This window comes from Pleurodeles waltl, chromosome 3_1 (assembly GCF_031143425.1).
Source record: "Pleurodeles waltl isolate 20211129_DDA chromosome 3_1, aPleWal1.hap1.20221129, whole genome shotgun sequence".
Classification (NCBI taxonomy): Eukaryota; Metazoa; Chordata; class Amphibia; order Caudata; family Salamandridae; genus Pleurodeles; species Pleurodeles waltl.
Genome location: NC_090440.1, coordinates 1,991,469,665 through 1,991,484,453, shown reverse-complemented (window position 1 = coordinate 1,991,484,453; position 14,789 = coordinate 1,991,469,665). Strand labels below are relative to the sequence as shown.

Here is a 14,789-nt window from a genome sequence, read left to right as displayed (position 1 = left end):
AAAATTCCATTCTCTATCAGAAGAGGCACAAATGCTGTGGAATTTGACAACATGAACAAAGTGAACATTTTCATAAAACCTCTTCTTGGGTGCCAAAATGTCTTGGTAGATGTGCTCAGCTGTACTCTTTAAGATTGCCACAAATGGGAACTTGACGAGGACCAAGTAGAATCCATCATTCGAAAGTGGGGCCAGGCTACCATAGACCTGATCTCTACCCTTGAGAAAAAGAAATGCTAACCCTACGCCAGTAGATTCCATCAACTGGAGTTGAATGTCTGTGCTTGTGCATATCTTCCTTTTTCCCTCATTCCCAAAGAAGTTGAAGAGGACGAAAGCAGATAATTGTTCCTTGAATCAGATTGCCCTTGTACCTCTCCCGCAGCTTCTCTGGTGAGAGAAACCTGATGGCTCAAGCAGCCACTGCACCCTTTGCTGCTGGCCTGAGTTGAAGTGGACCCCTGCTGTCAACAACATCCCCCAACTCTCCTGGGCTCAGCTGCACTGTGTTTCACCCCTCCTGAACTCCACGACAGCACCTGCAACCTCAGACCACTGGACCCCCCCAAACCGCAAGTGCTCCTGGACATGGAAACCCGATCCCAAAGTATTCTCCTCATCCATTGCCCCTGGGCCCTGGTAAAGAGGACCAAAGGTGCACCTACGTCCCCTAGCACCACATGTTTGTGACATACCTGTTGGTTGTCCCTGAATACCACGCCCATCCCGCCCCCCCTGCCAGAGCCTGCAGGAATTGGGCACCCAACGCCGTACTACACCTCTGCACCCAGCTGCCCAGAGTGATCTGTTGGTATGGTCCTGGTCCTGGCCCCTGCCCTGTACTCTCCTTAAATCTACAAGATTGGTCCCGTAATTTGTCATAAAGTGCTTATTTACTGAATGTTTTCCTTCCATAGGTTTAACATTGAAGAACTCAAAAATGGCATTGTATCCATTTTTGCAAGTGAAAAGTATTTATGCTTATAAATGTGCTTACCTTGTAACGAAGTTCTTGATTTCAAAATCTAAACAAAAATGTGTGTTATTTTTTCTAAATTGGTCTCAGATTTATTCTTTGAGTGTGTGTCTCATTTGCCTCGGAGTATGAATTAATTCAATTATATCACAATAATCATAAAACACAATAAATCTAACAAAACCCATGAAAACCATCCATTCTGTATAGATTAAAAACACAGTGGCTCAGTATATTTAATAATTCAAAGCCTTACTCCAAGCCAATACATCCTTGAAAAAAGAGAGCACTGGCCATGCCACCTCCTCACAATGACTGTAAAAACAAGTGGTATTCTGTACTGCCAAAACAAAAATCCCCGGTTTACAAAATAGGCAGCAGGTATCTACATCGCAAAAAATCATAATACCACAAAAAAACTAAATGTTATAGCATCTGGGGTCAATAACCATTGCAGGGGCACACCAGTATTGATTTTGAATCATATTGTCCCTGGGGAAAACAAATTACGGTACGAAAAGAGCCGAACCTAAACATAGTTAATAAAGATTTATCCCATGGATGCCTCACAAGGGTGAGATACAGCCAGGGCCTGCTCCCATTTGGAGGAGGAAAGATTGGTTACTCTGTTTTACAAATAGCTCCTTCTCCCTAACCCCCGTGCATGAGCCATAGAACTCCCTTTCTTTTCTCTTGGTGTGCCTTTGTGGGTTACAGAACAGGTCTAGGCATCCTATCTCCTTGAAGGCTGAGTGGGTATACCTCAACCATGGAATCTTGTGCCCATACAATCCCTAGGCAATCCTCTATAATATCTTTGTTCATTGCCCCAACCCGACATCCACAATAACAACAGGGCTAATTTCACTAGGTCCTCAACGTAATCTAAGCCCAGCTATTCATGAACAAAAAAAGTTTCGTCCCACCCCCAATAAATTTTCTGAAAAAGTGATTCTCGTCGCTTTAATTGCTCCACAGCTGCTAACCCCCCAGATGGCAGCACTGTACATCCACACAGGTAAACACTTTATTGTATAAACCTGCAGCAACAGCCTGACTGGTTTGCTCCTCACAGAAAGTGCAAAATTAAATAAAGCGCTACACATTTGGTTGAAATTGACACATCGAATTTGGAGACAAGGCAGCACATTCACCCACTTGATCAGGTGTCACACCTAGATAGGGGAAGGATGCAACCTTACTAATAGCCTTACCGCTGATAGTTGTAGGTCTTGTTTTGGGATTCAATTTCCCACACACCATATAATGGTTTGTTGTATTGTTAGTATCAAGGCCTAAGTCCTCCATGAAATTTATTAATAAATAAATAAGAACTTTAACGCCATTTGCAATGCAAGCCATTAGGACAGCATCATCTCCATACATTTAGGAGAGGACAAAAGATGATTTCATTTTAAGTATGTCCCTGCCATTTACAGCCAGGTGATGATTGAGGCCATTAAGATATAATAGGCACAAAATGAGGGCCAAGACACACCCCTGCCTAACCCCATGCAGGAGATCAAACAAGTCTGAGCATTCCCCACCCACTCCATACCTAACTGAGGCCTTGGTTCCAGAATACAGATCGGTTAGGAGCTCAACCAGGGAAGGTGGCAAACCTATAGTTACCAAGATGTGCCATAACTTAGACCTAACTACACAATCAAAAGCACAACTAAGGTCCATGAATGCTGAAAATAAGGATCCCTGCTTTGCCACCACATATTCACCAATTATAGGATTCAGGTTTAGGCATTGCTCCATGATGTCCTTCTCCTCCCTAAACCCATACTGTGCTGGGCTCAAACTATTGTTAGCACAGACCCACTTTTCTATCTTCACTAAAACAACCCACCCCAACATTTTTACCACAGAATTTAGCAAGGAAATCGGACGGTAAGATCATGTCGGTCCCCCTTTTTAAAAACGGGTACAATCACTACTGCCTTCCAGGCAGGGGGAGATTGAAACCTGGTCAGCTGTGTAAAGACGTTAGTAAGTTCTGGAGCCCAGAGGGAAACTTCCCTTTTATACATATCCATAGGTATCCCATCAGGACCCATAGCTTTATTTGATGGACTGGTTAGATTAGCATCCCCCACTTTGGCCAATTCAGAAGTGATATTCAGGGATGTCTCCTTCCTTCCTCTTCTGCTCCTCCTCACTAGTGGCATAAACCCCTGGAAAATGGGACACCCATGATTTGATTGTAGAACCCTTCCCACTACTCACAAAGATAGGATAATGTGGTGATCAGTCCTTAAAGACATCAGGTTGTATAGCCCTGCACCATCCAACGCCTTCCATAGTCTTTTACCCCTGAAATCGGAGGAGTGCATACAATACGGTGACTCTACCCTGAGAAGTGGTTACTGTTAGGTTGATTGTGCCCCAACCTAGCATTGAAGTCCGACCCCGTGGGTACAACAAATACTTGGCACTACCATCTGATAGCCTAATTGCTCACCCACACTACCATAAAATAGAGCATTAGTCCTATCTACTGTTGCCTCTGCAAACCAATTGGGGATTCACTGGAAACTCTGCACAGTGTACTTCCTTTTAGTGCACCATATAGAGAGCCAGCTTCCTACAACATCCCATCACCTTATGATTTTGTTAGGGAGCCCCATAATCATGCCTTTTATCGTTTTGTTGAACCTTTAAACTAAACCATTTGTTTGGGGATGGTATGTGGTGGTGAGCTTAAAGGTCACACCACATTCCTTCCACACTGCTGTAAGGTAAGCAGACGTGAAGTTTGTACCTCTGTCTGATACCACCTGCTTAGGAAAGCCCACCTTAGTAAAGATACTGATGAGGGCTCTAGTAAATGCAAGGGCAGTGGCAGTCCTAAAGGGTATTGCCTCAGGGTATTGGTGGCATGATCCACTACCACCAGTATAAAGCAGTTCCCTTATGCTGTTTGAATATCCAGGGGGCCAACAATGGCAACCATACCCTTTCAAAGGGAGCCCAACTACAGCTAGTGGAAGTAAGAGGGTTTTTGGTTTACCACCTGTCTTGCCACTGGCCTGACAGGTGACACAGGAGTTGCAAAACTCTCACTTTCTGGGACATGCCTGGCAAAGAGATGTGGTTCACCAACCTACTCCATGTCTTGGCCTGTTCAAATTCCTAGCTAAGGGGGTGTCGCGGGCCAAGGTGATTCAGAACTCCTTGCACTTTGAGGCACTACCACTCTCCTAGTGGCACCAAGTTTGGGGTCTCTGGCCTCAGAGTAAAGAAGCCCATCCTCCCAGTAGGTCCCATGGGAACCACTGACATTTCCCTTTTTCTGGTCAGCAGCTTGCTGTCTCAAGCTTTCAAGAGTGGGACAGGACTTCTGTCCCTGGCAAAGTTCTTCCCTAGAGGGTCTCCTTGGGCTCAGGAGTTCTGCAGTGTATGGCCAGGTTCCTGGAGCTCAGCTCCCCTAAGGCCTTGCAGTTCTTCTCCCTGAGCAGAGGGGACGTGACCTTCGGTTCCCTCAGAATTTGGTTTCCCAGACTTCTTGCCTTGCCTCATCCCATGCTGAGGTCTCCAGATGGTTCCCCAGCAGACATTCTACTGGAATTACAGGGGACACCACCACCTTCTTCTGGCCAGTAACCCCTCCCCACTCCATAGTCGCCATAGGATGGACTTTGACAGTGTTGTCAGTATTGATAACTGGCTAGGTTTGTCCAACTATGTATTGGTCTGGGGACATCAGCTTTTCAGTCACCTTAGTGACACTTGCACCTTTGTCCCTCAGTGCTTCAGCCTTAACCCAATTGATGTATGGCCTTTGTCTATACTTCTCTAGGTTTTCCGGCCAGACAACCAGGGTAGCTACATCCACCTTACCCCTTGAGACTAAGGTTGCTTCTGTGACTTCCCTCACCCTGTTAGGCTCCACTAAGGCTCCCATCTGGAGATTCACCACACCAGCAGTAGCTGATGGTGCACTAGAAGGGGCCTTTTTGGGACAAGAGGAGTCCCAGTTCGGTGTCCATTGTCCTTATAGTGGAAACACCAAGCCCTTTTGGGATCCTAGTTCTTACCCTTGTACCTACCCTTGGATTGGGAAGAGTCTAGGACCCACCCTCCTGAGCAGGTTTTTGGGAGCCTTTGGAAGTCTACTTAGGTTTTTCGTCTTTGTGCCCACTGTCTTTACCCTGGGATGGGGATTAGTACCCCTTTCTTCTGGTCACCCTCACCATGGGTCATTTTGGACCCACTCGTTTTGGCACAGTGGTCGGCCTTCTTCCCAGCTCTTGGGGGAGAGAGAGCAGCCGTAAGTCCACTAGGTACTGGTGTAGTTATTACTCAGCAAATTATCTTTCATAATCAAAGTGCGAGCCCTTCATAATCATGCACCTTACTTCTCTTCAACCAGCCTCCCAGTGTCTTGACTGAAAAGTCTACAAAATCTACCCAGCATTGGCTCGAGGTTATGTGAATCCCCCTGAACCTAATCTTATACTGCTTAGTCGTGAGTCCAAAACCTTCAATCAGGGTATCCTTCAGGAGGTTGTAGGACTCGGATTCTTCCTCAGTGTCAGGAGCCTATTCCTGCACTTTACTAAGAAAAATTCCCAAAGTAGAAAGACCCACTTGGTAATGTCATCTCCTTCCTCATATTTGGGGACAATCCCTTTGGGTAATTTGGGATCAGAAGTTTCCTCTCTCTCCCTAGTTAGTTTACTGCTACCACTGAGGGGGTGTAACCCCATCTCAGCTCTTTCTTTCTCGATAGCCAAGATCTTGGCTTCAAGGGCTGCGTTTCTGGCTAGTCTCTCGAGGATAACCTCCTCATCGAGCACTTTTCTGTGCCTGGAGTTACTTGCCCTCTCCTCAGTTGAGTTGAGGCCTTATGAGCACAGTCCTAGGGTATAGGCTGGAGGGTACCTCGTCATCTTCCTTGTCTAGGAGTGGGGGAGTACCCAACTTTCCTGATCACTGTCCACTGCACCCTCTGGGACGGTGGCAGGATCCACATCTAGTTAAGGGCATTGAGCTCTGCAAGTAGCTTCTGGAGCTTGGCCTTGGTAGAATTCGAGCCAGTTTTAAGGTTTCTAGTCTTGGAGAGGATCCTTGGCTGCTGCATCAACAGCTGCCAGTAAGGGGACAGGTTGAGCTGCACAACACTCTTCTCTGCACCAGATATGTTTTAAAGTAGTTGGGTTTCTTTTAGTGTCCTAAAAAGGGAGAACTAACAGTTTTAACAGGCCTTACTAAAGAACCTTTTTTTAAATGTAATACAGTTTTAGGGGACTTAACCACGGGCCCCACATGTCAGGTTAGAACATTATAAAAAGGAAAACAAAATTGGAAAAATATTTTTGGTTCTAAAGTCAATTGTGAGTTGCTTTGTGGAACCACTTATTGACAGTGTGGTCTCATCAAATGCAAAGTCCTCTATCCCACCGCTGCCACCAATGTAGGAATCTGGCTATCTATGCAGTTACCTATTGTAATAGATATTACGCAGATAGTCCAGGGTGACCCATTATTGGTTTACAGGGGTTAAAATGACAATCCTAAAAGCTCTTTTTTTGCTAGTTGGACAAGCAGTTAGGCTTATCAGAGGGTAGTGCTAAGCATTTGTTGAAAGCACAGTCAAGAAATGCATCTGGTGTCCAGTAGAGTCCGGGCTCCACATCAATCTACTTGAGCTCAGGGCAATCAGGCTGGCTTTGAAAGCATTCCTTCCCTTTTTCAAAGGTAAAGTAGTGCAGGTGGTACTGCAACAAGCAGGGCGGGTGGGGTCGTGGACCCTTTGTCAGGAGTCTCTGCGCCTCTGGACATGGCAGGAACATCCGGGCATTTCCCTGGTGGTTAAAAACCTGGCAGGCTCTCTGACCGCCAAAGTGGATGAACTCAGCTGACAATGCCTGCTCCATCACCAATAGCATCTCCATCCAGAAGTGGCTCAAGTCTCTTTCAGCAGTGAGGAGAGCATTGGTTAGAGCTGTTTGCCTCAGCAGAAAATGTCAATGTCAGCTGCTTTGCGTGTTGGAGTTTCCAAGACAGCATTTGCTCAGTGACCCTTTGGATCTTGAATGGAGCTCAGGCCTCCTGTACACCTTTCCACCCATACCACTTATGCCCAAAGTTCTCAAGAAGATCAACAACGACTGGGCCCAAGTAATCCTTGTGACTCTGGACTGGGCACGAAGAGTCTGGTATCCTGAATTGTTGAGCGTGGCCATCGATCCTCCAATGAGACTGCCTCTTCGGTAGGATCTTCTGTCTCAGCAGAAGGGGACAGTTCTCCACCCGAACCTGTCCAGTCTCCGTCTTCTTGTGTCGACATTGAACAGAAGCAGTTGACAGCTTTTGACTTTTCGCATGAAGTCTGTAATGTTCTCTTGGCAGCCAGATGTTTCTCCACCAAAACGGTATATGCCTGTAGATGGAACAAATCTGAGGCATGGTGCACAGACAAGTCTGTTGATCCCTTTTCTGTCCCTCTTTCTGAGGTCTTGTTGTGTATACTTTCTTTGGTCCAGCAGGGCTCTGCTTTGGGTACCCTCAAACGTTATTTGTCTGCTATCTCTGCTTTTCTGAGATTACCTGACCAACCTATTGTTAGTAGATTCCTGAAGGTTCTTACTTTTCTAGTGTGTGCTCCTTTTGAGCCACTTCATAACTGCTCACTCAGACTTCTCACATTAAAAACAGACTTCCTTGTGGCCAACACTTCTGCCTGTAGAGTGAGTAAGCTGCAAACACTGTCATCTAGGCCACCGTTCCTTTCCATCTATCCTGACAAGGTAGTGCTTTGCACCAGGGCTTTCTTTTTGCCAAAAGTCGTTACGCCCTTTCATGTAGGCCAATCCATCACCATACCTACATTTTATGCATCCCCACATCCTTCTAAGGAGGAGAGACTCCACCAAGTGGCCCAAAAAAGAGCATTGGCATTCTACCTTGATTGTACTAAAGAGTTCCGGGTGGATGATCAGCTTTTCGTTGGTTATGTGAGTGCAAAGAAAGGTCAGGCAGTGCAGAAGAGAACCATCTCCAGATGGAGTGTTCTCGGCTTAAAAATGTGCTATGAATTGGCCAAAAAGCTACCCCCGGAGGGTTTGTGTGCTCACTCTGTCAGAGCAACAGCTGCAACCACTGCGCTAGCATGCTGAGTTCCAGTCCTGGACATCTGTCAGGCAGCAACTTAGGCATCCCTGCACATATTTACCAAACACTACTGCCCGGACAGTCCAGTCCTTATGATCTTGGTTCGCAGACCCTCCGGGATGGTATTGCTTTGGTGTTTATTCTAAGGTAAGGAATCTGCAAATAGAAGTCTCTATGAAATGAACGAGTTACTTACCTTCGGTAATGCCGTATGTGGTAAGGACATATTCTAGTTACAGATTCCTTACCGACCCACCCATCTTCCCTGCTCTGCGAACTGATTTTTAGGCAAGGACTCCCCTTTCAGGGCCCTAGTCCTGATGCACCAGTGGTCAGTGTTCTTTATGGCTCCATGCTTCTGGCATGGAAAGTCGGGAAAACAATCTGACGTCAGCACACTGGGATGGCGCTTATATAGGTCCTGCATTAACCACGCCAGACGCAGTGCTTACCGATGCCACCTAACAGCGCACAGGGGTACTGCTTGAGAAAAATCTCCAGATCCAGACTTACGCCTTGTGATATTCTAAGGTAAGGAATCTGCAACTAGTAAATGTCTCTGCCAGATAAGGCGTTACTGATGGTAAGTAGCTTATTTTTTAGAACTGTGTCCTGTCAACACCTTCCCCCAGAAGGAAAAGTTCAAAATGCTCACACTGGTCCTGGTCTTGTTGCCCTCTACCCTGGGGAGTGGATGGATGCGTTGAACCTCCAGGACGCCTATTTCTATATATCCACCCTTCAGGCCTATCGGCACTGCCTGTGGTTCATGGTGGGGCAGGAACATTTTCAGTTTGCAGTGATCCCTTTTGTTCTTACCATTGCCCCTCTGGTGTTCATGAAAGCGATGATGGTGTCAGCAAATCCTCATTGAATGCCAGCGTGGGCAAGCTCAGCTATCAGTGTCTAGAGGGTCATGAGTGGCAGTTACACGCAGAAGTGGCACAAGGTCTCTTCCTGCGAATGGAGAGAACCTTGTTTTGAACTGCTCGCCCCAGTAAGAACGCGCAGTTGCTGAGAGATGCATGCAGTCTTGAGCAAAACTTGGGACTCCTTTATACCTTCTGTCTGATACAACTCCTACCCTTAGTGCTCAAGAAGATCAGGACTGAGCGGGCTCAAGTCCTCTTAGTGGCCTCAGGCTGGGCACAGAGAGAATGGTATCCAGTACTCCTGGGCATAAGCATCTGTGCTTCGACCAGGCTGCCTCCCAGGAGGATCTGCTGTCGCAGCAGCAGGGCAGAGTTTTGCACCTGGGCCTTCATAATCTCCATCTTCATGCTTGATCATTGAGTGGTGATAGCTGAACACCTTTGCCCTTCCGCCTGAGGTGATTGATGCTGTATTGGCAGCCAGACGTCCCTCGACAAAAAATTACATGGCTGTCCTTGGGACCAGTAGTTCTCTTGGTGCTGTGGTCAACAGACTGCCTGAAGGAGGTCTAAGTTATATGATGTTTTGCTTGTTCTCTCCCTAGCCCTGCGAGGCCTTGCTTTGGGCATAGTTAAAGGTTATCTTTTTTGGATAAGCCTTCTTTGTCTAACTCTCCAGTATTTATGCACTTTTTAAAAGGTTTACAATATTTGCTTCCTCCCTTTTCCTTTGTCATGCCACAGTGAGACCTTAACTTTGTCCTCACATTTCTGATGTGCACTTAATTTGAGCTGCCTCAGAGAAGTTCCTTGTTGCTCTTCTCTCTCAAGACAGTGATCCTTAAAGCCATAACATCAGCGGTGCATGTGAGCGGACTTAAAGCACTTTTTGTGATCCCACCGTACAGCACCTTCTTCCCAGACAAGCACAACTGGACACCAGCATCCTTCTTGCATAAAGTTGTGACATCATTCCACATCAGTCAAACCATCCCCCTGCCAGGGTTCTATGCACTCTCACCCCTCTAAGGAGAACGAGGGACTCCATTGCTTGGACCCCGGAAGAGCACTGCGATTTTACATCGCTTGTACCATAGAACACTGAGTAGACGATCAGCTCTTTTTAGGGTTCTCTGGAAGGAAGAGGCAAGGCTGTGCAGAAGAGAACCATCTCCTGCTGGATCCTATTCTGCATTATGATCTACTATGCATTTGCTAAAATTCAGCCTCCCGAAAGACTGCATGCTTACTCTACCAGGGCCAAAGCAGCTACCACTGCATTGGCATGTGGAATCCCTGTCCTGGATGTTTTTTCAGGCACGTACTTGGGTGTCCCTCATTCATTTACTAAGCACTATTCCCTGGGCAGTTAGATTTGCCCAGAGGGGCATTTTGCTTGGTTGGTCCTGCAGGACTTTCTGGTTTGAATCCATCCACAGACCCTCCTCCATCTAAGTACTGCTTTGTTACTTATTCAAAAGATGAGCAATCTGCGGCTAGATGTTTTATTAGAAGAATAAGTTACTTAACTTCTCTAACGCTCTTTCTGGAAGAGACTCTACAGATTCTTCACTGACCCTCCCATCTTCCCCATTCTGTGGTTGGCTTCTATCCATTAATAAGATTCCAAGTCTAGGAATTTGCACATTGGTCACCCAGTTTGCTTTTGGAGTTCTGCATGGGGGGATGGAGGGGAGGAAGAAGGGGACAGGGCAGACAGTCTTAAAAGCAACTGCCATCATAACATTGGAGTGGTGCCCATATAGGCTCGGTATGTCATACCTGGCCCGGAATGGCGACATTGTGGAGCCGTACAGCACCATTTACCGGTGCGCAGAGATACTGCTGAAAAGTTTCTTGATCCAGTCTAATACCTGAGGAATGTTAAAAAAAAAAAAAAAAAAAAAAAAAAAAAAAAGGTGAAGAGTCTGCAGCTAGACAGTCTCACCAGAGGGATTTACAGAAGGTAAGTAACATATTCGTCTTTTAGGTACCCTAATGACGATGGACTGTCAAGTGATTTTGGGAGTTATAATAAAGTTGCACTTAAGATTTTAATGTGTTCTGTGCTTTAAATTATTGTGGGTTATTTTTACATGTTTTGTCAACATTTAATATTTTGATTGAAACATAAAAATAGCATAGGGAAAGGCTGTTTAATACATTGTTTCCTACCTTATTTCCAGAATGACTCATTGCAGTGCACTAAACTTACGATTTGGTCCATTAAGAACAGTTTGGTTATTAACATAACTGCTATAAGTGCAATTATTCACTTATAATTTGATTAGCTTTTATGCTTGACATCCAATGAAGCCAATTTTAAAAACTGTTAGTACTGATGGGTCTGGTAGTGTTATCTGAAATAACATTGTTTTAGTTGCATTTTGAGGCAAAGATTTCTTGGCATCAAATATAGTTGGGTCATCTTCAGAAATTAACTTGAAAAGTAAAATGATTGAATAAGTTTCATTTTTGTTCTGCTTTGCAGGCGTAGCTGAAAGTCTAGCACTGTGCACATAAACCCTACTGTTAAAAAAAACAACTAATCTTGTTTTTGTTTCTGTATAGTGAGACTGGTCTGACAAAAGTTCTCTCACTGGCAATAACTTTTTGGGATGTGTCCTCAGTTGATACTGACTATGCCTAACTTACTCGTGGCGAACATATATTGATATTTACTGCACTAAGTATGCAGCTAAATGGCGCTTTACATACGCATGATGTGCGTTATGGTGTTTAGTCATAAATGGCATGAATGTTTATTTTAACATAAAGTGAAAATTTTACTTCTGCAGCTATGAACAAGAAGGGCAATTCATCCAAACACAGTCGGTCTGGAGGATCAAACAGTCTTTCTCTACGAAGAGCAGTGAACTGTGGAGACAGTAATCATGGTGCCAAGGGTGACTGCCAGAATTCATCTGATGGTAAGCATGAATGACAGAACAGTAACTCTCCAAAGGTCATCTGACAGTCGTTAATTCTGAAGCAATACTATTAAACCGTAATGGTTTTTTTTTTCTGAAAGAGACTTCTAAACGCAGATTTCATACCTTAGACTCCTTAGAGTATTGATTGGTACCTCTGTAAGCTGGTAGGTGGTGTTGATGGCTCCATGTCAACGCTGTTCATGCCAGATGTGATGTGTGCGGTGCCTCTGTAGTCTCGACTTCAGAAGGCTGCCATCAGCTACTTTTTTTTTTCCTGTGCTAACTGTAGGAAAGTACCATCTTGCCTGGCATGTTACCCCCAATTTTTACTTTTATGTATGTTTGGTTTTGCCTGTGTCACTGGGATCCTGTTAGCTAGGACCCCAGTGCTCATAAGTTGTGCCCTGTACGTGTTCCCTGTGTGGTGCCTAACTATATCACTGAGGCCCTGCTAACCAGAACCTCAGTGTTGATGCTCTCTCTGCTTTTAAAATTGTCACTGCAGGCTAGTGACTAATTCTATCAATTCTTATTGGCTCACTGGAACACCTAGTATATGGTACCTAGGTACCCAGGGTATTGGGGTTCCAGGAGATCGCTATGGGCTGCAGCATTTCTTTTGCCACCCATAGGGAGCTCAGACAATTCTTACACAGGCCTGCCAGTGCAGCCTGAGTGAAATAACGTCCATGTTATTTCACAGCCATTGTACACTGCACTTTAGTAACTTATAAGTCACCTATATATGTCTAACCCTCACTTAGTGAAGGTTAGGTGCAAAGTTACTAAGCGCCAGAGACCCCTCCTGATAGGTTCTTACCTGGTTAGGTAGCCAATCCTCCTCTGAGGGCTATTTAGGGTCTCTCCTGTGGGTTTCTCGTCAGGTAACGAATGCAAGAGCTCACCAGAGTTCCTCTGCACTTCCCTCTTCGACTTCTGCCAAGGATTGACCACTGACTGCTCCAGGACGCCTGCAAAACCGCAACAAAGTAGCAAGAAGACCACAAGCAACATTGAGTGCCTAATCCTGCCGGCTTTCTCGACTGTTTCCTGGTGGTACATGCTCGGAGGGCTGTCTGCCTTCACCTTGCACTGGAAGCCAAGAAGAAATCTCCCGTGGGTCGACAAAATCTTCCCCCTGCCAACGCAGGCACCAAACTTCTGCATCACCGGCCCTCTGGGTCCCCTCTCATCTTGACGAACGTGGTCCCTGGAACACAGGAGCTGGATCCAAGTGACCCCGACAGTCCAGTCGTCCTTCTGTCCAAATTTAGTGGAGGTAAGCCCTTGCCTCCCCACAGCAGACAGTAATCCTGTGTACTGCGTGATCTATCTGCAGCTGCTAGGGCTTCTGTGCACTTTTGCAAGACTTCCTTCGTGCACAGCACAGCCCAGGTCCCCAGCACTCCGTCCTGCATTGCCCAACTAGCTGAGTTGACCTCCGACTTCATGGGACCCTCTTTTGTTGTGCTGAGAAGACCGCCGTGCTCAGATTTCTTGAATGCCTGTTCACGTACTTCTGCGGGTGCTGCCTGCTTCTGTGTGGGCTCTCTCTGTTGCTGAGCACCCCCTCTGTCTCTTCCTCCAAGGGGTGACCTCCTGGGCCCTGGCAGCACCCAAAACCTTCAACCGTGACTCTTGCAGCTAGCAAGGCTTGTTTGCGGTCTTTCTGCGTGGAAACAACTCTGCATCCTCCAGCACGCCGTGGGACATCTTCTGACCAAAGGAGAAGTTCCTGGCACGTTCCATTGTTGCAGAATCTTCGTCTTCTTCCACCCGGAGGCAGTCCTTTTGCACCTTCATCCGGGGTTTAGTGGGCTCCTGCCCCAACAAGACCCTTGCGTGACTCTTGGACTGGGTCCCTTTCCTTTGCAGGTACTCAGGTCCAGGAATCCGTCTTCAGTGCTTTGCAGTCAGTTGTTGTCTTTGCAGAATCCCCTATCTCGACTTTACTGTCTTTCTGGGGTAGTAGGGTAACTTTACTCCTACTTTTCAGGGTCTTGGGGTGGGGTATCTTGGACACCCTTAGTGTTTTCTTACACTCCCAGCGACCCTCTACACACTACACTGGGCCTGGGGCCCATTCGGGGTTTGCATTCCACTTTTGGAGTATATGGTTTGTGTTGCCCCTAGGCTTATTGTCTCCTATTGCATTCTGTTGTGTTCTACAGTGTTTGCACTACTTTTCTAAGTGTTTTACTTACCTGATTTTGGTTTGTGTGTATATTTTGTGTATTTTACTTACCTCCTAAGGGAGTATATCCTCTGAGGTACTTTTGGCATATTGTCACTAAAATAAAGTACCTTTATTTTCAGTAACTCTGAGTATTGTGTTTCTTATGATATAGTGTTATATGATATAGGTGGTATAGTAGGAGCTTTGCATGTCTCATGGTTCAGCCTAAGCTGCTCTGCTCTAGCTACCTCTATCAGCCTAAGCTGCTAGAACACTACTAATCTACTAATAAGGGATAACTGGACCTGGCACAAGGTATAAGTACCACAAGGTGCCCACTACAAGCCAGACCAGCCTCCTACACTAACAATCACCACCTCAATCTCTTTTTGACCAGCTTTTTCTCCACTTTAGTCAAGCCATTTAAAAAAAAAAAAATTGTTTCCAGTGTGTTCAGATATCACCTCACAAACCTACAGGTTTCAGATCTTCCTAGGAAAATGCCTGTGACTGAGTGCCCTCCTCCCTCCCCCATTCCCACCCACCACCCCCCCACCTTACTTAGTTTGCCTAAAGTGGCTGGGGTCGACCCACAACTCCAAGTCCTTTTCGATGCACCCAAAGGTAATTCATGATATGTTTCTGAAGCTTCTTGTGGCACGGCAACGCAAAACCCTATGTTGTTCCTGCTCTTGAGGACTATCTCT

General features: G+C 46.0%; 1 protein-coding gene across 4 annotated transcripts in view; it reads left to right on the top strand.

Moving 5' to 3' along the window:
* TRIM37 (tripartite motif containing 37) overlaps window positions 1-14,789 on the top strand; it is a 943,514-nt gene that overhangs the window by 826,107 nt on the left and 102,618 nt on the right. For all 4 annotated transcript variants that reach the window (XM_069226401.1, XM_069226400.1, XM_069226402.1 and 1 more), the window contains one exon: window positions 11,772-11,903. In XM_069226401.1, the coding sequence (XP_069082502.1) occupies window positions 11,772-11,903 (132 nt within the window). The remainder of the gene's footprint in view (window positions 1-11,771; window positions 11,904-14,789) is intronic.